The following is a 26,817-nucleotide window of genomic DNA, read 5'->3' as shown; positions in this document are numbered from 1 at the left end:
ATAAATGCGCCTAGAAGTAAACTACAAAATTTGAAATTGTTTGTGATATTTTACGGTATTAAGAAATTATAGCATTTAATTTGCCAACTAAGTACATAAGTAATAACAATGAATAATAAGGATTTTTGTTATTGTTATTTTTTGTGATTCCAAGACGAATTTTGCAAAACCCGGCCTTATCTCGTACATTTGCACCAACAGTGACCTACTGGTAAAATTTCAAGCTCCTAGCTTTAGCCCTTTTAGCTGGGCGTTGATGATGAGTCAGTCAGTCAGTCACTTATCACCAAACTCAAATATATAGTAGATGAATGAATGTGACTTAATAGGATCCGACGATTCGCATCGTCGATACAGTGATCTCAGGCACCTCTCAATTGTGCAAATGGAATCGTATCTATAAATGCACACACAACACTAAGTAAAATTTATTACAACTTGTACTTCCAACATAAAAATCCCATCTGGCATTTGATGTTTGTATGATAGGTGCTTAAGCACCCAAACAGCTGGTTTATAAGATATGTAGTAACGTAAAGACACTCGCCAATAAAATGAACTTTTCATTCATAAATTCTACTGCCAAACAAACTGGCTGTTTTTGTTATTTTCTTTGTTTGGCTCAGTTACCCACATTCTCTTATGGAGCCACAAAAAATGAACACTGTACATGCGCTCTCTTAGGTTGGGTGCTTCATTGGGTGGCAATACCAACCAACCCACAACAAGTTTCTCTTAATATTTTTTTATTTACGATTCCGACTTATTGCTGTAATTTAAGTTTTACAACAATAAACTCGTCTCGTCGTCTGTGTAGTCTCGTCTTCTCATCGTATAAAACTATTTTTATACGTTAGAACTCAAACAGTTGAACGGATGGCTTTAACTTCAAGTGCAAGTGATTGACGACGAACGAACAACAAGTTTTCACTTTCATTGCAAAACAATCGGTCCGGTATTGCAATTGCTTTGCCAGAAGTTAGCGGAGGATTTTCATCTATTCGTCACACTGACATAATCCCGAGACGTGTTTGCTACTTTTGCCGTCTGGTTCGCCTTAAAACCAAACCGAAACGAATTCATGTCTATTCATAAACTTGCAAAGCAGGATGTTTAATTTTTAATCGTGTCCAGCGCGTAAAGCGGAAACAAAAGTTGTGATGTTTTCAGTTGAGAAAGAAAATTAAAAATCGAAAAAATAGATAACATGAAAAGATAACAAATTAAGCATTAAATTTTTATTACAGAGAAATAATTAAAATTGTGATAGTAATTTTGAAATAATTTCACTGAGAAAAAAAAATTAAAAAAAAATAATAATAATTAAATTTAATTGAATTTAATATGAAAATGCAAGTGAATGTAATCGCCTTTATTTATTTCCTACTTCACCATGGGATAGTTGCAGCATTGCCAGTTAAGGATTTAAAGGATTATGATGTGACTGCTGCTGGACCAACGGTTATCAAAAACTCAACAGATAAAGTTGACGGTAAGCTAATTTGTGTGTGACAGCTTTGTCACGTACATATATCTTTAAGAGATTATTTTTGAAATCAGTGAAAAAGACTGTAATCAGCTAGCCTACGTAGCAGGTGATACGTTCTCAGTTAAATGACCGTGTTTTTTTAATTTGCCGTATGTGAATATATGAGTTTACAACATATATAATAGAACAGTGATATAAAAATAAGGACTTCTCAATCCCACAGGAAAACAATAGTTTACTTGTCAACGACTAATACATCAGATTTTATTTTATTACTTACTTACTTACTTAGCTGGCCCATTACAGAACATTTGTTCTATAGGCCGAACTAAGAAGAGATCTCCATTCCTCTCTATTTGTTGCTTTGCTCTCTGGAATACCGCGCCTTTTCATCTCAACATCCACTTGTTTGCGCCATCTATTCCTTGGCCTGCCAATTCTGCGTGCACCGCCATGTGGCATGTATTCATACGCCTTTTTAGCGGGTTCATCATCGCTCATTCTTATGATATGGCCTAGCCAACGCAATCGCTGCATCTCGATACGTTTAACAATATTCATGTCGTTGTATAGCAGATACAGCTCGTGGTTCATGCGACGTCGATATTCACCGTCAACGCAGATTGGTCCGTAGATCTTTCGAAGAATTTTTCTCTCAAACACACCAAGCACTGCCATGTCTGCTTGCGCAAGTACCCAGGCTTCGGAGCCATACATCAGCACGGGTAGTATCAGTGTTTTGTAGAGCGTTATTTTTGTTTGACGAGATGTGGCTTTGTTTTTAAACTGCTTACTTAATCCAAAGTAGCATCTGTTGGCCAATACAATTCTTCTTTTTATTTCACAACTGATGTCGTTTGTTGTGTTGACGGAGGTGCCGAGGTAGACGAAGTCTTTTACTACCTCAATATTATAGGAACCAACTTCCACAGTCGGTCCGAGCTCAATGGACGCATTGCGCGTCGACACCATCAACTTGGTCTTCTCACCGTTTACCGCCAGACCCACTTTAGCAGATTCTCCTTCGACCTTTATAAAGGTATCAGTTACTTCTTTTACTGATCGACCCATGATGTCTATATCATCAGCATAAGCAAGTAACATGTGACTATTGGTGTAGATTGTGCCACTTCTTTTGACGTTTGCCTCTCGTATAACCTTTTCTAGCAGGATGTTGAAGAGGTCACACGAAAGGCTGTCTCCTTGTCTGAAACCTCTTTTGGTACCAAACTCTTCGGAGAGGTTCTTTCCTATTTTAACTGAGGACCTCGTGTCAGTTAAAGTCATTTTACAAAGCCGGATGAGCTTTGCGGGAATACCAAATTCAGACATGGCTTGGAATACCTTTGAGCGCAGCGGACTGTCGAAGGCTGCTTTATAATCGACAAAAAGGTGGTAGGTGTCGATCTGCATCTCTTGGGTCTTCTCCAGGATTTGCCGCAGGGTAAATATCTGGTCAATGGTGGACTTGCCAGGTCTAAAGCCGCATTGGTATGGTCCAATAATCTCGTTGACCATTGGCTTTAGTCGTTCGCACAATATCCCTGACACGATCTTGTAGGCAATAGGGAGTAGACTTATGCCCCTATAGTTAGAGCATACAGTCTTGTCTCCCTTCTTGTGGACGGGGCACAGGATACTCAGGTTCCAATCGTCGGGTACTCGTTCTTCCTGCCAGATGGTGCTAACTAGCTGATGAATACACCTTATCAGCGTGTCGCCTCCGGTTTTGAACAGCTCGGCTGGTAAGCCATCGGCCCCTGCTGCCTTATTATTCTTCAGCCGATTTATTGCTGTCTTTACCTCATCTTGGCTGGGCAGTATACATTCAATACCATCTTCTGGGATTGGGACTGTGGTATCTTCGTCTTCTTCGCTGCTATTGGATACCAACAGATTTGAAAAATGTTCTTTCCATATCCTGAGTATACTATCTGTATCAGTTACCAAATTACCTTGCTGGTCTCTACAGGAGGATGTGCCTGTACCAAAGCCATCAGTTTGATGCTTGACTCTTTGGTAGAATTTTCGGACTTCATTCTGGCTCCTGTACATCTCGATTTTTTCACACTCCCGCTTTTCCATCTCTCTCTTTTTCCTGCGGAAAAGACGTTTCTCCTCTCTCCTTTTCTCCCTGTATCTCTCTCGTGCGCTACGCGTTGCTACGGATTGTAAAGTAGCCTTATATGCCGCATTTTTCTCTTCGGTGGCAGCACGACACTCCTCATCATACCATGGATTCCTTGGTGGAGGTCTCTGGTATCCAAGTATGGATTTTGCGGCTGTTTGCATGGAGTGGGCAATGCTTTGCCATTGCGCTGATATGTTATCGGGATGAGGAGGGCTTTGATTAAGCAATTGGGCTAGTTGAGTGGAATATGCTGTGGCTATCTGTTGTGATTGCAGCTTACCGATGTCTAACTTTCGTGTTGTGTCTGCTCGTACTTTGTTTGCTACGTTTAAGCGGGTGCGTACCTTTGCTGCAACAAGGTAGTGGTCCGAATCAATGTTTGCGCCTCGGAACGATCGTACATCCAACACGCTCGATGAATGTCTTCCATCTATCACAACATGATCAATTTGGTTTCTTGTTTTCTGATCTGGAGACAGCCAGGTGCCCTTATGAATATCGAGATGATTAAATCTGGTACTGCTAACTACCATGTTTTTTGCAGCTGCAAAGTCTATCAGTCTCATACCATTGTCAGATGTTTCACTGTGGAGACTGAATTTCCCGACTGTTGGGCCAAAGATATTCTCCTTTCCAATTTTGGCATTAAAATCGCCTAGAATGATTTTAATGTCATGGGCAGGGCAACGGTCATATGTTTCTTCTAAGCACTCGTAAAATATATCTTTGGTCTGTTCGTCCTTTTCTTCAGTGGGAGCATGAGCGCAAATAAAGCTGATGTTGAAGAATTTAGCTTTTATTCGAATTGCAGCAAGTCTTTCATTCACTGGAGTGAAGCTGGATACAAGATGTTTTAGTCTCCGACTAACTACGAATCCACAACCAAACTCATGCTTTACGTCATGGCAGCTATAATACAGTGCGTCACCTTTAGGTGTTGTTGTGACGCCTTTCCCAATCCATCGTATTTCCTGTATGGCAGTAATATCGGTCTTGTACTTTTCAAGTACGTCTGCCAATGCGAAGACTGCACCTTCTCTATAAAGAGTGCGAACATTCCAGGTGCAGATTCGCAGATCATGGTCCTTAAAACGTTTGCGGGGTTCGTCAACTTTAGAGGGGTTTGTTTTTCTTTTCTTTCGTTTTTTCATAGTAGGCTGTTTTTTCTAGGGGAGGGTTACTAACCCGACGCCCAAACCCAAGTTTTTAACGTTCTTATGGGTGAACGCGCGGCACATGTTAGCTCACTACCTTTAACGGGTGTTAAAGGCAGTTCCCCAGGTGACACCACGGGGAGGTCAGTGTCCACTTGGGATGAAAGAGGGACCAAGATAAATCCTGGGCTTTGCCATGTTAAAACCGGTCAGGACCGTTCCTTGGTATCTTCCATCCCCTACGTCACCCGATTTTATTTTATTAACGATTTTAATTAAAAGCAGTAGTTTCTTTCTATGGCTAAAAAAGATTTCTTCTCAATTTTCAGCCGAATAGGATAACTTCTACCTTTACGTTGCGAACAAAGGAACTATGGATCTGCCTCGTTTCCTTCCGCATATTACATGTAAATACACACATACATAATTACCACAGTGCACTGTGCGAAATAGGGACACTTTAGCGGAACTTTTCTAATAAGTTTTAATAAAAAAGGAGGAGTAATATACATATATCAAAGTGTGGGCGCATGTTCAAAATTTTTGTTGGAGAAGTTCTGAGAACATTGGGAAACTCAAACATCAAATAACAGATAGTTCGGTGAAACCATATAGTTGAAAATGTCGAAATACCAAAAATTGGAGGATGCCGTTATATAGAGCTATACAAAAGCATGGATCTATGTTGACTACAGTTAGTTAGGTAAAAAATGTGGATAGAATCCCCAAAACACCTAATATAGGGAGGTACCTTTATATAGGGGCTTATACCAAAAACATTGACCTGTATTGACAATTTTCAGTGGAGAGGTGTTATGACCGCTAGGAACCCCAAACGGCAAATTACCGCTAGTTCGTTTAAAAATTGAAACTAAAATCCCCAAAATGCCAAAACTTGGGTGGAGCCGTTATATGGGGCTATAACAAAGCAGGGACCTATCGTGACCGTTTTTGGTGGGGACGTCAAATTATAGATAGTTCGGTCAAAAAATTCGTCTAAAATCCTCAGGATACAAAAATCAGGAGGTACCGTCATATGGGGGCGATACCTAAACCTGGACCTATGTTCACAATTTTTGGTGGAGATTTTTTGCAGCCATTGAGAACATCAAGTGTTAAATTACAGGTAATTCGGTCAAAAAGTGTACCTAAAATTCTGAAAATACCAAAAATCGGGAGGTATCGTTATATGGGGGTTGACAGTTTTTGGTGGATATCTTTTGTGATCACTAGGAAACTCAACTGTCAAATTACAGGTAGTTCGTTCAAAAATTGTAGCTAAAATCCTTCAAATACCGAAAATCGGGAGGACCCGTTATATTGGGGTCTATACTAAAACATGGATCTATGTTGACGATTTTTAGTGAAGAAGTTTCGTGACCACTGAGAACATCTAATGTCAAATTACAGCTAGTTCACTTAAAAATTGTAGCTCAAATCCCCAAACTACCGAAAATCGGAAGGTACCGTTATATGGGGGGTATTTCAAAACATGGACCTATCTTTAAAAATTTTAGTGAGCTAGTTTTCTGACCACTGGGAACACCAAAAGTCAAATGACAGGTAGTTCGGTAAAAAAATATAAAATAAAATGTTAAAAAAAAGAAATCATGGCATACTGACATACCGCTTGTTCTCACCAATCCATTACCTTTAATGAATCGAAAATCTATTTCTTAGAAAAAAAAAAAAACAAAATGAAACAAAAGTGAAACTTTAAATGCATTTCTAAGCCGTTTCGCGAAGAAAATCGCCAAACTGACTATGTACTAATTACGACGGGATACTTAGCTAACGATTGCAATACAAATATAATGAATTGTATGTACTTTCAAATTGTGTAAATTTTTAGGAGTTTTTAGGGTAGTTTAGTTAGTGGCAATCTAGTTCACGGAGCGGATCGATCTTTCTAGTTCCTTTTCCCAAAAGGACATATTTCCATAGTTCCGAGATAGATATAGTTCAACGATTTTTTCTCTTTCATCTTTCTTTTTGTTCCTTCGTTCCAAGTAGTTCCGAGACCGATATGTGTTCAATGTTTAGTATATGAATTGACATAAAAATTAATAAATTGCAGCCAATAAACAGCAACGAAGAAGGATCGGCATAGGCGTTAAATTAAAGTAAGGAGAAGAACAAAAAGAACTATTGCGACTATTGCGATATCTCCGTCGTATGGCCACCTTCGCCAACCTATTTTCCTTTTGAAAGAGAGATATTCACATAAGAATGAAACATTGAATTTTCTCCACATACGTTTTTGCCCATTCCGACCCATGATTATTATCCGAGCTCCACCAATATCAATAGATTTCTTCCTCCCCGAGACCCCCATCAACACCCAAAATTTGGTGATGATTCGATTAAACTTGCGCTCTGTGGTGTGGTGACAAAAAAGGGCTGTATTACGAGGGTCACTAAAAAACTATCTGGCCTAGGCAACAGACAGTGTCGCCAGGCGTCATTTTCCATTTTTTTTGGAAACTTTGACAGTTTGTAGCCTAAGCGTACTGAGAACAGATTGACATACGACTATGTGTTGCGTTGTTTACAGTGACTTACGGCCGTTGTGCCGGAAAAAATAAGCCGTGTGTGAACGGATAATGCAAGATCTTCATGTTATATACCGTGAGATAGACGCATCCTTGGGCATTTATTCCACCAACTAACGTTTGATATTGCATGAACACTCGGCGGCAAAAATGGGGTTTTTCTCGTTGGATCCCGTGTTTATCGGTGCAAGAAATTTCAAAAAAATACGTTAGCGGTGCTTCAAAAGACGTTTATAAGATGGATCCAGGTGACTAATGATGGAACTATGCGTATGAACCCGAAAAATAGCAACAATCGCCAGAAGATGCTGTATAAGCGCTCAAAAACCATGGTTTGGAGGTGTCTCAATCAAGCCACCGTAAACAACCCAGCACATGGTCGTATGTCAAACTGTCCTGAGTACGCGGCTAAAAACGGTCAAACTTTCCAACAAAAATGTGAAATGACGCCTGGTTACAGGTTTTTGAGGCAAAAATCTTTGGAAGCAGCTGAGCTCTCAAATTTCGTTCCGATGTTTAAAATGTATATAAAAATACATCTGCAAAATTTGGTAGGAATCAGTTCAGATATACATATAGCATTCATATATATGTTTCATCCGATATTATCCGATTTTATATTTAAGCCGCACAAAGGTCACAATTTGCATCCGATGGCTTTAAAATTTGTTATGGTAGATCCTGTTCAATTCAGAATTTAGTTCTGATCGGTTCAGATATATATATATAGAAAATTCTTCAGGTATGCCATGATGTTCGGAATACAAATCCTCTTAATTGACTGGATCTAATTTGATAACATTTTGTTATACCGAAAAATGAAAACGTTGCTAGGTTGAAATGTTTTTCTTATTAAGTGGACCATAGTGTCAAGAATCTAATCCCGTTACTGCTTTATTGAAATATATGACTTGAAAAAACTTTTTGCCTCAGAAAACTGCCAATGGGCCCATAATGCATTGTGAAGGTAGGATTTTCTACTTTCATTGTCAGGGTTTTCGTTGAATTAGCGGCTATTGCGATATCTCCGTTGTTTGACCACCTACGCCAACCAATCTTACAACGTGGTAAAGGTGATATTGTATACTTTCATTGCCAGGGTATATTCCTCTGGGTATATATCACCAAAATCATTCCCTCAGGGACCCCCATCAACACCCAGAATTTGGTGACGATCTGACCAAAATTGCGACCTTCAGCGTGACTTTCAAAGTTTAGATGGAAGTACGGACGGATGGATGGACGGGCGGACACACATAGCCAGATCGATTCAGCTCGTCGAGACTTTTTTGGCCAAAACCAACTTATAATACCCTCCCCACATAGTGGTGTAGGGTATAAAAACGCCATATCTTTATAAATAAAAATCAAATGTACTTCGTCTGGAATTGCATCAGTTGAAAACGACTGGACCGATTCAGATATTTATACCCTCAGAATTTATTCTAACAAGGGTATATACACTTTCATACGGGCAAAATGTGCTTCAGGCAATTTGGGGCAAAATGTGTTTCAGGCAATTTGGGGTTCATTTAGCCATGTCCGTCTGTCTGGCTAGCTGGAGCGCACGATAACTCTCGAACGGATCAATCGATTCGGTCCAAAATTTGGCTTTCGTAATATTTTGTCCAAACTTAGTTTAAGTTAGAAGATGGGTTATATCGGTCCATTCCTTCCGGTAGATGAGGTACCAATATGGACTGAATCGGTCCACTCCTTTGGGTACCTCCCACACAAAATGTCGGAAAATATCAGTTTAGAACCCGCTCCCGAACCGCTTTGATTTCTGTTGTAACAACTTGTATTAACTCCCCCTCATACGACGGTTCAAGTTTCATCAGGGGCAAGTCTATACTTACTGAGAAAATAACCATAAAGGTGCAAAAACCCCCTATGACACCGTGTGTAGTGGTTGTAGCGCAAGATAATTCTCGAACGGATCTGCCGATTCGCTCCAAAATTTGGTCTTCGTAATATTTTGTTCAAACTTAGTTTAAGTTCGAAGAAAAGCCATATCGGTCCGCACGATAACTCTTGCAAATCCTAATATGTCTACCAGTTATAGATCAGGTTCGAATATGGACTATATTTGTCCATTCACGTTAAGACCTGCTCTCGAATCAATTTGATTTTTGTAGAAGCAACTTGCATTCGCTGCCTCAATTACGACAGTAAAAGGTTTTTTAGGGGCAAGTCCATACTTCTTGAGAAAACAGCCCGAAACGTGTAAAAACCCTTATAACACAATATGTAGTGACTGGAGACCTCGAACCGAATACTGCGTTCGTAATATTTCTTCGAATATTAGATGAAATTCGAAGGTGGTGCTTATAGGTAAACTCTTTCCAGTACCTCCCCCACAAAAGATCGAAAATATTCGCTAAAATGGTACGCGCGATATCTTATGAACGCAGCAAACGATTTGGTCCAATCTTTGGTTCTCTCAATATTTTGTCCGAACTTAGTTTATGTTCAAATGTGGGCCCTATCGGCCCAATCCTTGGGGTACCACCCACACAAATGTTCAACATTTTTGTATGATTAAGGGTCTGTTCGAGCATCTTTTGGAGATTTTTACCAAGGGTTTTCCTAGTGGCCCTGTTTACAGCGATATTATGTTTTTCGTAGGCAAGTATGGTACAAAAGCCCTATCTATCGATATCCCCCGCAAATTTTTTAGCTTTAATCCATTAATCCAATTTATATATTTGTCGGTTCATATGCCCAAAATGTTGGAAACCCCAATAAATACATAAGTTTTTTTGCGAAAAAAGTGTTTCACTCCATACAGGCTGAGGGTATATCTCTGTCGGCAAAGCTGACTGATACTTTTTTATTATTATTTTTTTTTTTTTTGAAATGTTCGACATAGTCCAACTTAGCGTGTTGCGGAAAGAAAAATTTACCACGCCAATATTTTTAAATATGTTATATCTACAGAACTACTGACCCGATTTGCCTTAAATTTTTAGGGAATCTACAGGACTGCCAGTAAAAATAGGTTACGGAAAGAAAAATTTACCACGCCAACATTTTTAAATACGTTACAACTACAGAATTACTGACCCGATTTGCCTTACATTTTTAGGGAATCTACAGGACTGCCAGTAAAAATAGGTTTCATATTTGTTTATGCAATATTTTAAACCGCTATATTTGCAAATTACAAATGTATCAAATTACACATTTTAAATATGTTATATATTGAAAACTGGTGTAAAGTATAAAAGGCATTAAAAGTACCCGGGTCTGCTAAGTATAAAGAAACACATGTTGTTAACAAAGATATTTGGTTACAGAAATAATGGCTATTATTATTTTTTTTAAATATAGTAATATTCACATCTATAACCTACCTTTATCATGCAATTGTAAACCTATACTTTGAGAGAAAAAAAAAACTAAAAAATAATAAATTGGAAACATCTTAAATCCTCATTACAATTCTTCAGTATATTGGCTAATTATTGCCAATAAAGTTTACACAATTCCTACAACTCTACTTGGAGCTAAAATTCAAACGAATTCATATGATAACTTTTATCACAATTACGATGTCAATTCATATATATATTCATATGTATGTTGATTTTTATAAGATACTTTTTTAATTACTCTGACAATGCTTATGAAATGGAATATTTATGAGATCTGTTACAGATTGATTAACATCCCGCTGATTACGATATTGAATTTATATGGACAGATATTGCGAAACTTGTATGACAATTTTCAACAAACAAGAAAACTCTTCACTTGCGCTGCAACATCAATTACATATAACCCCGCTGTACAGAGGCATACATGTTGCACTCTGTTGTAAAATGCCAGAAACCGGTAGGCATACGACATCCCATATTAACAGACGAACGACAGCATCCTCAAAGATATCGTTGGCTGCGCCATCCATAAAGCGCCATATTACGTGCGATGCGACGTTGTACGAATATTTACGTTCCACATAAGTTGAATGGACAGGTTTATTTTGTTTTTTCTTTGTTTAGCAACTTTTTTTAGTCTTTGGCGGTTTAGTTGTCGCTCTATTACAAACACTTTCTCCCGATTTTCCCTTGTGCCCGCACAACACAGGAAAAAGTTAACTCCAATGAACATCTCGCGTATTTAGTTGCCAATCGATTGATTGAAATTCATTATACCCTCCATTATAATATGCAGGATATAATTACATTTGTCATTCAGTTTGTAACGCGTCGAAATATTCGTCGAAGTCCCTATAAATTATATACATTCTTGATCAACATAAAATTCTAAGTGGATATAACAATCTAACAAGATACAGCTCGACATTTTTAAGATTAACCTTTATAATTTGGTATAGAAGCTTCTATTACTTCTAGGATGTTTGTTATTGAAAATGGGCTATATCGGTCCACGTTTTGATATGGCCCCATGGAGCGGTTGTAACAAGATACAGCTCGACATTTTTAAGATTAACCTTTATAATTTGGTATAGAAGCTTCTATTACTTCTAGGATGTTTGTTATTGAAAATGGGCTATATCGGTCACGTTTTGATATGGCCCCATGGAGCGGTTCCTCCCGATTTTTCGTATTTTGAAGGCTGTGGCCATATGCCACCAAAATTGATGCATTTTTATTTAGTATTCTTTTCTACCTGAAATTTGCTGGTATAGGTCCACGCCTTCATGTAGCCCCCATAGAGCGGTACCTCCCGATTTTTCGGTATTTTGAAAGTTGTGGCCTCAATATCCCACCGAAATAGCTGAAATTTGTTATTTAGTATTCGTTGGGGGAATTAAACATTCTGCCAGAAATTTGTCGATATAGGTCCACGCCTTCATGTAGCTCATCTTACAACGGTACCTCCCGATTTTCGGTATTTTGAAGAGCGGTACCTTCCGATTTTGGGTATTTTGATGGTTGTGGCCTCACTATCCCACCGAAATGGCTGAATTATTGTATCTAGTATTCCCTGGGGGTATTAGAATTTCTACCTTGTATTTTTCGGTATTGGCCCACGCCTTCATATAGTCCCCATAGCGCTGTACCTCCAGATTTTCGGAGTTTTGAAGGTTGTGGCCTTATTATCCCACTGAAATTTGCTATTTAGTCTTCGTTGAGGGTATTCAACTTTCCACCTGACATTTATCGGCATAGGTCCACGCCTTCATATAGCCGCCATAGAGCGGTTCCTTCCGATTTTCGATATTTTGAAGGTATCTAATCGAAATGGCTGAATTTTGGTATTTAGTATTCGTTGGAGGTATTAAATTGTCAACCTGACATTTATTAGCATATTTGTTATTTAGTATTCGTTGGGGGAATTAAACATTCTGCCAGAAATTTGTCGATATAGGTCCACGCCTTCATGTAGCTCATCTTACAACGGTACCTCCCGATTTTCGGTATTTTGAAGAGCGGTAACTTCCGATTTTGGGTATTTTGATGGTTGTGGCCTCACTATCCCACCGAAATGGCTGAATTATTGTATCTAGTATTCCCTGGGGGTGTTAGAATTTCTACCTTGTATTTTTCGGTATTGGCCCACGCCTTCATATAGTCCCCATAGAGCTGTACCTCCAGATTTTCGGAGTTTTGAAGGTTGTGGCCTTAATATCCCACTGAAATTTGCTATTTAGTCTTCGTTGAGGGTATTCAACTTTCCACCTGACATTTATCGGCATAGGTCCACGCCTTTATATAGCCGCCATAGAGCGGTTCCTTCCGATTTTCGATATTTTGAAGGTTGTAGCCTCAATATCTAACCGAAATGGCTGAATTTTGGTATTTAGTATTCGTTGGAGGTATTAAACTGTCAACCTGACATTTATTAGCATAAGTCCACGCCTTCGTATAGCCGCCATAGAGCTGTTCCTTCCGATTTTCGGTATTTTCAAGGTTGTGACCTCGATCGAAATGGCAGAAATTTGGTATTTAGTATGCGTTGGGGATATTAAAGTTTCTACCCTAAATTTGTCGGTATAGGTCCACGACTTCATATAGCCTTCCATAGAGCGGTATCTCTCGTTTTTCGGTATTTTGAAGTTGTGGCCTCAATATCCCACTCAAATTTGCTATTTAGTCTTCGTTGAAGTATTCAACTTTCCACCTGAAATTTATCGGTGTGGATCCACGCCCCCATAGATCGGGTTATCCCAGATTTTCGGTATTTTGAAGGTTGTGGCCTAATTATCCCACCGAAATGGCTGAAATTTGGTATTAAGTATTCGTTGGGAGTATAAAATGTTCTACATCCATACCTTCATGTAGCCCCCCATAGAGCGGTACCTCCCGACTTGGGGTATTTTGAAGCTTGTGGCCTCAATATCCCACCGAAATAACTGAAATTTGCTTTTTAGTCTTCCTTGGGGGTATTCAACTTTCTACCTGAAATTAATCGGTATAGGTCCACGCCTTCATAAGGTCCCAATAGTGTGGTTTCTCCGATTTTCGGTATTTTGAAGGTTGTGGCCTCAACATACGACCGAAATGGCCGAAATTTGGTATTTAGTATGCGTTGGTGATATTAAATTTTCTACCTCAAATTTGTCGTTATAGTTCCAATCCTTCATGTTGCCCCCCATAAGGCGGTATATCCCCATTTTCACTGTTTTGAAGGCTGTGACCTCAATATCGCATCGAAATGGCCGTAATTTGGTATGTAGTATAGAATATTTCAGAAGAGAATTTTCAGTATAGGTCCTCGTTTTCATATAACCCTCATAGAATCGTACTTAGTCCTCTTTAGGAAATTTTTCAGTATAGGTCCACGTTTTGATATAGCCCCCATAGTACCGTACCTTCCGTTTCTCTTTATTTTGGAGGTTGTTACCACATTATCACTCCGAAATGGGTAAAATTTCTTTTTTGGTACTAAACAAACTTTTGCCCCGCAAGTTTATCAGTATAGTTCAACGTTTTGAAGGTTTTAGCCATGTTATCCTACAAGAATATGTAAAATTCGGTATGTTGTCTTCGTTGGGGATATACAGCACTCTTGCAAAGAATTATCGGTGGAGGTTCATGTTTAGATATAGCCCTTATAGTAGGTATCTCCCTCTTTGCGGCCTTTTCAAGGTTTTAACCGCATTAACCTACAGAAGTGTGTACAATTCGGAATTGTCGGTATAGGTCTACGTTTTGATGTAACCCCATAGAAGGTACCTCCCGATTTTGGGGATTTTGAAGGTTTTAGTCACATTTTTTAACCAAAATGACAGATTTGATATTTAGTCGTCGTTGGGGGTACAACATTTTCCCGCTGAGAATGGTCGGTAAAGATTTTACATATTTTAAGTTTGGAATTTCCGATTCTGAATGGGTATAAAACATCGATGTCTAATTGGTACAAAAACTTGTTTCAAAGAAAGTGGTATACTCCAGTTAGCATATTCGACTTCTCCTAGGAATAAGCCTTGACATGACACAGAATTTAGTACTTTCATAAACGATAGGAAACTAATTGTTCCATTTTACTACGATTCAACTCATGGTGGAGGGCATAACAAGTTCGGCCTGTCCGAACATAACGCCGTTCTTTCTTATTTTACTGTGAATTTTTGTATAAAAATCCAGTTTTTTACATTGGCATCAATCACAACGACTTATTGACTTAAACACACAAAGTTCAATGACATGATTGTTGAATGGATATTGATAGGCACTATTTAAGTTGTGCTATTGCGCTAACCTAATGATCTTGCGGAAGCATATTATATAAAAAATTTAAGTAATAATCAGATTACGAACACAGGAGATCGAGAGATGAATAAAAGGTCAAGAATAATATGACGTAACCGATATTATTTGATCAGTGAATTGTATCAAAGCAACATTTGGGAAATAATGATAGACTATGCGTTGGGGATAATTAGATAATGTGGTATTAATGAAATGTGTTCTCAGGTACATTCTGAAAATTTGCTTAATTGTTCAACATAATTGGCAAACCAAATATGAGTAATTCATGAGACCAAGTATGAGTGTATAATACTTTATGGAATATTGAAAAAAGTCATGCCAACAATAACAACAACATTATTCTTACAATATCACGTCAAATAAATTCAACAATAATGCGAACGTGACAAAAAATTCACACCTCCCACTGTTTCATACAAAAATTATTTACATTTTGTATAACTCCCGCATAGCGCTGATCCCAAAAAAATGGAGAGACAAAAAAACACACACACACACATTTAAAAAGAATGAAGTAATTTTTAATTTTCGTAATGCAAAACCAGCAAAAAAATAATCAAATTCTTTCCAAAGAAAAACATAATCATGTGGCAACAGAATACTACAACAGACACTATTTACAACATAAACAACATGAAACTGCGAAGTTGAGTCATATTCCAAGCTCCATTATCCACCAGCAAGCGACCACCTTCATCAACATCTAAAAGATAGACGCTGCCGATTACGATGCCAGAAAAAACAAAACTTTCCGAAAAAACGCGTTTTCATGCGAATGTGCAGCAATGACAGTGGCGGGCGTTGGCTTTCACACGCCCGCTTAAGCTTAAGCAGCGTGCCTTAATCCAGCGTCTTTTTATTAACAATGTAGTTGAGTTCACATATCTAACACAAAAAAATAAAATAAATAAATAAACCAGTAAGAATGACGTTAAGTTCGGATGGACCGAACATTTTACACCCTCCACCACGAACTGTACTGAAGTAAATAGGAAAGTATTAAGCTCGTCCTCCACGTTAAGGCTTATTCCTTGGAGGAGTAGAATATCTTACCTAATGGAAATCACTCTATATATTGTCAATTTGCAGCGTGGAGGTTTTCTACCCATTGCGAGTCCAAAATACCATGTTAAATCCACTTAAGCAGGAAAATATACACAACTTTTAAACGAGATCACATGGTCTTTTTCCAAAACAAGGACCAACATTTTATAATTTTCCAAATTGAGCTTTTGTATCCTATGACAACACGAAATAAAAAATGACACCAATCTCCCTTCGAAAATTTGACAAAAAACCGTACGTACATACAAGTAAGAAAGTACCAATCAGCTGTGCCGGCGGAAGGTAATATGCTCCAACGAAGACTTAGTGCCAAATTTCAGCCATTTCGGTTAAATATTGAGGCCATCCAAAATATCGAAAAACGCATCGACGAAATTTTTGGATGAACATTTAATACCCCCAACGAAGACTGAGCGGCAGTCATTTGACTTGGATATTAAAGCGACAACCTTGAAAATACCAAAACTCGGGAGGTACCGTTCTATGGGGGCTATATGATGAAGTCGACCTATAGATGGATATGGCTAGATCGACTCCAAATTTTATCATTATCAATAATATATACTTTATGGGGTCTCAAATGATTATTATTGATTATGATTATTATGCGTTGTCTTCCGTTTCGAAGAACCAACCTCCATGCTATGGTGGAGGGTATAAAAACAATAAAGCAAAACAAAGTTATATGCTTAGCGGCAAAAGATTTGCGGTTTTCATATCTACAGCCAGCGAGTTGGATGGTATATTCAGTTGGTTGTTAATGTTGTTGTAACAGTATGTTTGTAAGGTCGTTTTTCTGCATACTCTGGCTCTGGATCTTTCTCCAGTTGTAGGAATGTAGCTGCTTTGATGTGTTGTAACCACAAAGCTACTGGGCAGTAGCAACTGCCACAAAACTTCTCTACTAAAAATTGTAAACATGGGTCCACACTTTGATTGAGTTGATTTGATTCGCAGGGTAGTTGAAAACATTCATATGCGACTGGATCTTAAACCTGCTTGATAGGATTTTTGACCCTAGGGTTTCTCTCTTGTAACGCTGTACCTATCTTCCTAGATCATGAAGATCCATCTTGACATGCCTGGGTTGGGGTCCTATCCACCATATGGTGTATTTAGAAGGCTGCACCATCCCAAGAGTAGTTGAGCCCAAACTTACAATCCTCAGTTGCGACCGCATTCACACGAAAGTTTTTTTATGGCAGCTGCTACTGCATCTGCATGAATGCTAGTTAAATCTGCCTAATAGGCTTGCCACTGACCAACCTATCGCTTTATATGTGGTCAACAAGATTTCTTTATCTGCCGGCTAGGGACTTGAGGGCGTTGTTTCTACATCTCAGCTTGTCGCAGATAACTGTGACATGCGCCGACGTCGTGAACATGCTGTCGAATGTGATCCCTAGAATGTGATCTAGTTGCTCGTCGGAAATCTTCTACCATCGAACAGGACATTCAACTCAGTGCCCACCTCTGCTGTCTATGTGTTGAACAGAATGACAGTATATTCCTGGCGGAACAGGTGGTAAAATCAGTCAAATAGGAGTTCACCCTTTTATAATGACATCGTGCGATCATACACATACGTTACGATGTCAAACCCGTCTGGAGTGCGTGGATTCCAGATACGATTGGAGTTCTTACATATAATTGATTACCGAACTTTTCAAACGTGGCCGGAGGCTAGTCTGGTCAATATCCTCATACAGCATGCTGAATATTCCCAAATGTCGTCACTAACACAGTTCTATCGCACGGCTTGCCTTTGATATGTCGAGCGTTACCAACACTGTCCTATTGTTCGGCTTGCTCTGGTTGAGTCATCGACTAATATGCATTGAGATAGCGTGCAGGGCTGTTGTCGTGCTGAGCTGCTTAGGGAATCCTGTGCTCATGATCGGCAATTATATAGCTATTTCTGACGCTGGGGAGGAGTAAAGCCTCAAGTGTCTTTGATACGGGCGACAAAAGCGGTCAGTACGTTTCACCAAGGTGGTGAACAGGGCCAAACACTTGAAAACAATTGGTACCTCACTACGGTGCAAGGGGCGCTGATTGGTCGCATATAAACAGTCTGTGTTGTGAGAACACCGTGGGGTTAGACCAGAAGGTAGGTAACCAAGTTAATCATGGCATTAATGTTTCAGAATTACCATGGAGATTCCATCAGGGTCCAACGCTGTAGATGACTTAGCATTCCTGATGGCATTTACAACATCTTTCGACGTTGAACTCTTATCTTCGCCCTGTCACTCTAGGGTTGCTCGACAAACTGTCGATTAAAATAACTCTTCGGACCAGTCAGCGTAACGTCGCTAAACATGGCTAAGGTCCTATCTTCCTTCATTCCACCGTTCGAGAATGACTTAACCATTGCCCACAATTCACTAATTCCGGCCGCAATCTTGCAACTCTGCAGATAATTTAGCTACTAATTTCGCTTATACTCAGCAACCAACCTGTTAAGTTCCGGCACGGACCAGCAGAATCCGGAGCTGGCATTCCAGGATATGCTGCTCCCATCACAGATAAACGATACAAATACAAACATGTGGCTCCTGTCAATCTGGCATCGAAAAACCCGCGGCCGTGGAATGATATTCAGTTTTTCATGTCACTCTCTGAAGGAGTCTTTATTGGCTAGTTGAAGGAAGTCTGATGGGAGTTTTTATAGACACGGCTAAATGGATTCTGAAGATAGTATATATAGACACACCTGAAGGGAATCTTTATAGACTCGCTGTACATTTGATGAAGTCAGTCTATTTAACTCGTCTTTAGGGAGCCTGTATAGATTCGACGAAGACCCGTCGTTAGGCTAGCCAAGGCAAATCTTTGTAGACCATCTGAAGAAGTATTTATAAATTATTAAAGGGTAAAGGGTATATAAAATTCCACTCAAACGCACTTCATTTGTATGTGTAGATTTGCTGTCTACATCCATGACTGAATAGTGTAATAAAACACCAGATTCCATTAGATACTGTGATGATGAATAATTATTAAAAATTTACAAATACTCCAAAAATAACAACAGCATACATCGTCGCACAACAGCACAGTAATGTCGTCGTGTACATGCAACATTGCTAAAAAAAACGACCCAACAACAAATGAGATTCCACCTCCAACCAACCACTTCATTGTCTCTATATTTTTAGCTTCTTCACGACTGAGGTGGGTGTAATTATGCGCAAAATTAAACAAAGATGGGCTTTATTTGAACAATAGAGTGATTGAGCAAAGCCAAGTAAAGTTTGCTTTGATGCTAATGATTTATTGAGTCGAAGAAAATAACAACAACGACAATAACAGCAATTTTGTCAAACAATACGAGACAAAAGTAATTTGCACACTCGCAAATCGGTCATTGCATGATGTATTTAGGTTAGGCATGTAATTTGAGATTTTTTCTTCGGGTTTTATTCAATTTTTGATTGATGGCTTTATTTTTGGCCAAAAAAGAGAGATTACCTTTACGTGGGAAGGAAAAAAACATAGGTTTGTAATTAACGTAACTTAATGAAAGCCTCCTATACGCGTGTTATTATATCATCTGCTTTGCAAATTGGGTCAGTACTATTATTTTTTTTTGGTAGCATCTCAATACATAACAAGTAGGAACGGCGTTAAGTTCGGCCAGGCCGAACTTGTTATACCCTCCACCACAAGCTGCATTGAAGTAAAATGAAACAATAAGTTTTCTTTCGTCTATGAAGAAGACTAAATACCAAATTTCAGCAAGATCGATAAAACAAAGTGGCTAGCGTTCAAAATACAGAAATTCGGGAGGTGCCGTTCTATGGGGGCTATATCAAAACGTCGATATATAGACTCAAAGAAGACTAAATACAAAATTTTCGATATTTCGGTAAAACTTTCAAAATAACGATAATCAAGAGGACGCTTCTATGGGGGACATAGGAACCCGCGGACCTATACTGATAATTCTCTTCTGGAATATTTTATAACCCCATGGAAGACGTCGCAACCTACAGAATTACGAAAATCGGGAGGTATCGTTCTAAGGGGGTTATATCTGAACGTGGACCTATACCGAATTTCAGTCAGAAAGGCGTTTAGCTCCAACAAAGAATAAATACCAAATTTCAGCCATTTCGGTGAACTATTTTGGCCACAACCTTCAAAATACCGAAAATCGGAAGGTACCGATCTATGGGGGCTATATGAAGTCGTGGACCTACGCCATCAAATTTCTGGGGGAAAGTTTTATATCCCCAAAGAACACAAAGTACCAAATTTCACCCATTTCTGAATATTGAGGCCACAGTCTTCAAAACGCCACAATCGGGAGGTACGTTCTATGGGGGCTATATGAAGGCGTGGACCTATACCGACAAATTTCATATGGACAGTTTAATACCCCAAATGAAGACAAATACCAAATTTCAGCCATTTCGGTTTACTATGGTCACAACCTTCAAAATACCGAAAATCACGAGGTACCGTTCAATGGGGGCGTGGACCTGTACCCATACGTTTCTGGGGAAAGTTTTATACCTCCAACGAAGACTAAATACCAAATTTCAGCCATTTCTGAGGAATATTGAGGCCGCAACCTTCAAAACACCAAAAATCAGGAGGTACGTTCTATGGGGCCTATACGAAGAAGTGGACCTATACAGACAAATTTCATTTGGAAAGTTTAATACTCCAAATGAAGACCAAATACCAAACTTCAGCCATTTCGGTGGACTATTATGGCCATAACCTTCAAAATACCGAAAATCGGGAGGTACCGTTTTATGGGGTCATATGAAGTCGTGGACTTATACCAACAAATATGGGGAAAAGTATAATACCCCCAACGAAGACTAAATACCAAATTTCAGCCATTTCGGTTTATTATTGTGGCCCACAACCTTCAAAACACCGAAAATCGGAAGGTACATTCTATGGGGGCTATATGAAGACGTGGACCTATACCAACAAATTTCTGGTGGAAAGTTTTATTTTTCAGCAAATATTGTTCAGCAACTTCTGTGTGATAATGAGACTAAAACCTGCAAAATGCCAAAAATAGGGCGGTATCGTTCAATGGGGGCTATATGAAAACGTGGACCGATGTATCCCATTTGCAATACCAAACATCCTAGGAATAATATAAACTTCTATACCAAATAACAAAGCTCTATCTTAAAAATTGCGAGCTGTTTCTTGATTACAACAGTCGAATGTACGGACGGAAATCGATAGATCGACTTAGAATTTTACCCTGATCAAGAATATATGTATACACTTTATGGGGTCTCCGATGAATATTTCGATGTGTTACAAACGGAATGACAAATTTAATTATACCCTCCATATTATGGTGGAGGGTATGAAAATAGGGTACGAGGGAAATCTTTTGGGTTTTGGACATACATTACATATATTGGTTGGGCGATGACAAAGTTTTACACAGAAAATTTCTACGAAATTATAGTATAGGCTTTCAAATACAGGGTTTCCCAATATGTGGTGTTATTTGGTATTTAAAGAAAAATTCAAATTTTTGAGGTCGTTGAGCTGTTGATGTATACCTTAGATGGCCCCTAAGAAGAACTCGCAAAGTTTTAAATCACAAGATCTGGGTGGCCGATTGTAATGTGACCTTCAAGATATAACGAAGTCCTGAAAATTTTCGAGTGAAAAAAGAATGGTTTTGTAGCAGATAACGTTACCTTGTTGAAAGTAACCGTTGCCCAGACCAACAAACTCCCATCGTTAAAAATCATTAATCATTTCTTGATTGCGCAATTTATTCCCCGTAACTGTTGACCCAAGTTAATTTTCCGAGATGTAAAATTGTTTCTAATTCATAATAAAAACTCATCGAAATAAGACACGAGGTGGAAATTTGTCGATATGTGTGATACTTGAACATATTTTGTTACCGCAAAAATGGGCAAATGCATTCACATTGAGTCGTCACTAATCGTGGTATTTCTGACTCGAACCTTATGGCGACTAAAACCCTTCCTCGTCAACACTATGCAATTCGTCAACCTCGTCACAATTATCATATTACTTCGAGGTTGCCTTCAGGTCAATCTGACCTTTTTAAAATTTTTACTAGATATAGACTTGCAAAATTGGGAAAACCTAAAAACCCTAAAAATGTGACCTGAACTTCTATATCTCAGAAATGGTACAACCTATGAAAAAATCATTAACGTCAATTCTGTAGAGAACATCACAGCTACATTTGCTCTACTCCCATTTCGACAGGACTGAATTTTTGAATTTTTTTTAATCCCTCTCGCGATTTTTTAGTTTTTGATTTTTCTCATCTATGAACATTATAGTTTCAGAATCTGCAAAAACTTCCTAGGTTTAAGCACTTTTCATTTTAGGTTAGTTAGGGCGCCCCGTGCCGTAGTATGGAACACGGTTTCAGAGTGGGAGTTGGAGTCAGCAAATTTTGCAAGAGTCGGAGCCGCAGTCGTCAAAAAAACTCGACTCCGACTCCGGACAACAATTTGTTCAATATTTATGAACATGTCATTTTATTTCCGTTATATAATAAAAATACACAGTGCGCCTTAACTAACTTTAAATGAAAGGTGCTTACACCTTGGAAGTTTTTCCGGATTTTGAAACTGCAATGTTCATAGATGAAAAAAATCAAAAAACAAAAAAAAAAGTCGCCAAAGGGGTTTTCAAATAAATCGGGGTCAAAGTTCACATTTCTAGGGTTTTTTTTAGGTTTTCAGGATTTTGCTTGAAATCAGTCAGTCCTGTCGAAATGGGAGTAGAGCAAATGTTGTAGCTGTGATGTTCTCTACAAGTCTAATCGTATTGAACTAAATAAAATGTTTTAGCTGTGAAGATTCTCTACTAAATTATGACTTTTTCCTAGGTTTTATCATTTTTGAGATATAGAAGTTCAAATTGGGACAAAGCACTGACTGTATCGCCTCCTTATAAAACTATGTAATTTACGGTGCGCTTAACTTACTTTAAATGAAAATCGCTTTCACCTTCTTGCGAATTCTAAAACAGCAATGTTCATAGATGAGAAAAATACAAGAACAAGAAAAAATCGTTGGAGGGATTTTTAAATAAATAGCTGTAAAAGTTCACATTTTTAGGTTTATTTTAGGTTTTCAGGATTATGAACATTGTAATTTCAGAATCCGCAAAAACTTCCCAAGTGTAAGCACCATTCCACGGCGTACCGTGGCTATGAATACTTAATTTTGGTGGGACGTAATTCTCCTATTGGGAAATCTACTAGACTTCTTGCTGAATTTCTATGAGAGAAGCTCATGCATTATTTAAATTGAACTTCCTGTCAATTTTTAAAGAGAATTCCTACTCGTATACATTGAGAAAATGTTTTCTGTTCATGCGAGAAGACCTTTCAGAGGACTAATGGAGTATCAATCACAATGGTTCAGAAATCGATTTTCCTGACCAATAACCTGAAGTTTTGTCGTCATCGATTAATAGTTTCTATATGGGATTCGATAGTAATCATATTGAAACTAAGGAAACCCAGGAAATTAGGTCAAAATATTGGAAAATTAGGGGAACACCAGCCCCTCTCAAGACGGCAGTTTTTCCCGTTTTGGAAAATACGTAGTTTTTGCAAATTTCCGGTGAAATTATATCTCGGAAACTATAACAGTTATTGTGTTCATTGTTTCGTTGGGTAGGCAGGGTAGTGTAGAGCTAGGGTAGTTTTGTAGGGTGGGTAGGATTTTTGCCTTTAAGAAGTTTTTTTTTTTTAAATTTAGCGTAGAGTTTATTTTTCCTCGGGTTCTGTAGTATAGTGAAAATTCTAATTTAGAGGAGTAGAACTTATAGGGAACAACATAGAACAAAGTTTGGTAATCACAGATGTCCTAGAGTGTTCTCTTTCAGCCCATACATATATGGCGAATAACAAAATTCCTTTACAATTCCATTTGAAAAAAATTAAAATTTTTTTTTACGAGCACATCTACGATTTTTGGTACAGAGGTAAAGGAAAAAAATCCGGTTTCAAATCTGCTCGCGTTCACGAAATTGGCCAATGCGCGCAAAAGTTCCCAGCAAAATGTTCGATGCCAAAGATGACATTCAATCATGGGTGCAAGTGATCTAGCATGTCATCTTTTTAGCATCTTCATCGATGAATTTTATATGAGCGTGGACCCCAAAAGATGACGTTCTTTTCTGGATCCTAAGCATGTCATTTTAACCAATGCGTTGACATGTCATTTCCACCAATGCTTTGGCATGTAATTTCCACCAATGATTTGACATGTCATTTTCACCAATGCTTTGACACGTCATTTTCACCCATGCTTTGACATGTCATTTTAACCAATGCTTTGGCATGTCATTTTCACCAACCCCTTGGCATGAAATTTTCATGTATTGTTTGGAAAATGGAAATGCTGTATTGAAATATGGTTTTCATGAAAAACAAAACTCTTTATTAATTCAAACGAATTCATGAAATAGCTACAATTAATTTATCAGTTTAGTTTTTCAAAAGGTTACATCCAAAATTGCAATGTAATCACCACCGCTGCAACGCAAAAGATTACTTCCTCCGTTCTCCGCAACTGATATTCTTTCATCTTACAAAAGGTTTTTTCAATTATCTTCCCATTACCAGTTCAGATTTCGACATGGACTCCAAATGCACTCCTTTAAGTATTTTTATTTCGTAAATTACTTTTATTTTATAATTTTGTTATTTTATAACAACATTTTGGTAATTTATACTCTTTTGTTTAGTGACGGAAATATGTAGGGATCTATGCACCCGGCTTGCTTTAGGGATCTCTAAGAACAAAATGTAACGAACGGGGAGGAGAGACTTTTTATGGAAAATACCATTTATGCTTAATTAATTTATTTTTAATTGTTTCTTTCCAAAAGTAGGTTCTTCTCTATTTTCAGATTCTTGTTCCTTTTCGTTTCTGACTTTTTTTTTCAAATTCCAAGAAGCGAGATTTGATTGATTTCATTCTATGTCAGATTTAGAACAGACAAGGGAACTTTTAAAATAGCAATGTGTGCAGTCCGATTCTATTTTTAGCTCGATGGTTGGGACTTCATATAATACCAATTGTTTAGAAGTTTTAGTTGTTTGATTTACAGGAAATGTAAGACAACATCACCGACAGTTCTAACAACTTTGGTCAGTTCCAGAAACTGCAAGAATCTACTTATTTTTACTACGATAACAATTTTTCCTTTATGTTATCGGAAAAAATAGTAAAAATTAGTAGATTTGCAGTACTGGAACATACCAAAATGAAAATAAACAGGTGTGTAAATAAAAACACAAACATCATCTCTATTGGATCGATGGAATGGGTACAAATGCTGATGAAAAGATCGGATCTTTCACGACTTCCTTTGCATTGGTTCAAATCCTAATGAAAAGATCGGATCTTCCACGACTTCCTTTGAACCAATGCAAAAGATGACATGAAATCACGTCATCGCAAAGAACCCCTTCCGTCAAATTTTGCTGGGTTATAGCGGTTTTTATTCTCATATAAAGAAAAAATATTTAAAAATATCTTTTTTGTTGTTATGAGAAAATGTATGCATAAATCGTTAACAGCAGTCCATATCTATTCGTAGATGTTTAAATAGTTATTAAATTTATTATTATTTTCGCGGAAAGTCAACAAATAATAAAAAAATTTTGAAGTAAATCCTAATTATCCTGTCCCAGAATCCGTACAAACCCTCAAAAATAAATTAAAGAATATATGCGGAATCTAGACAATGCGTAGTAAAATATGATACCAAATTTATAGAGATTGGGTACATAAATTGCATATTATAGCAACAACAAAAGAGAAAAACTTATTGTTGGAAAATATTGTTGCAAATATTTTTTTGGTTTGATTCTAAAAATTAGAAAAAAATATTTGGGAGTTCTCCAACTATTTTGCTAAAATCCCATAGAATAATGAATGTATACAGTTAAAACTTCATCAAAACATATGGTTTACCATCGCGAGAGTTTAACTGATTACTGTGATAACTTATAAGGGTAGGAAATTAAGAGTAATATTGAAATTACAATCATTCAATTAATATTATAATTAAAAAGCCTGTTATTCGCGAATTAGTTAAAGTCGGTTGATGCGCATCCGTTTTTGGATACAGCGAATCAATCTCTGTCAAAATTTATGCATATTTCGATGTTTCACTCAGGGGCCATTGTGTGCCACCAGTTGCATCATACACTGCAAAAAACCTTAAAGTTGGTGAAAGTCGCGCAATGTGCATACGATTTTGATGCGCATCCGGTTTCGTCAGCGCCTATCAAAAATACGTCCAAATATACAAATTTTAATTAGATTCTTCAAGAACCGCGGATGTGCCTCCACATTCTATTTTTGGTGAAAAACCCATATTACACGCGAATCTCTGTAATTTATGACACGCGTTTTCGCAAATATTATAATTGCGTATAAAGGATTCCATTTACGTAAAAAAATTTCAAGAAAATCGCGGTTTAGTACGCGGATTTTTCGAAATAATTTTTTGCTGCTTTTCCTATTTTCAGGGTATCTATATCCGCGGTTTTAGTGGATGGATTCGCTCGCGGAAGGTCTCATTAGATCCGTCGCGTAAAAAAACTAAATTCACGCGGGGTACAAAGGAAATTGAATGGCACTTGTAAATTTTAAACGCAAAAAATAGGTTTTTTAAAAAAAATCACACATCAAATATTGGCCTTTAGACTCCAATTACTAGGATGCTGTAAGGAGCACACTCA

General features: G+C 37.9%; 1 protein-coding gene across 1 annotated transcript in view; it reads left to right on the top strand.

The window, feature by feature from the left end:
- The first annotated feature begins 807 nt into the window (after positions 1-807).
- Positions 808-26,817, top strand: part of LOC141397076 (uncharacterized) — a 95,209-nt gene continuing 69,199 nt past the window's right edge. Inside the window, exon 1 of the mRNA XM_073972938.1 lies at positions 808-1,492. Within this exon, the coding sequence (XP_073829039.1) occupies positions 1,345-1,492 (148 nt within the window). The 5' untranslated portion in view covers positions 808-1,344. The remainder of the gene's footprint in view (positions 1,493-26,817) is intronic.

This window comes from Musca autumnalis, unplaced genomic scaffold (assembly GCF_047663935.1).
Source record: "Musca autumnalis isolate F117 unplaced genomic scaffold, ASM4766393v1 scaffold_3, whole genome shotgun sequence".
Lineage (NCBI taxonomy): Eukaryota > Metazoa > Arthropoda > Insecta > Diptera > Muscidae > Musca > Musca autumnalis.
The sequence above is the reverse complement of the archived record's forward strand: the minus strand, read 5'-3'. Positions and strand labels throughout refer to the sequence as shown.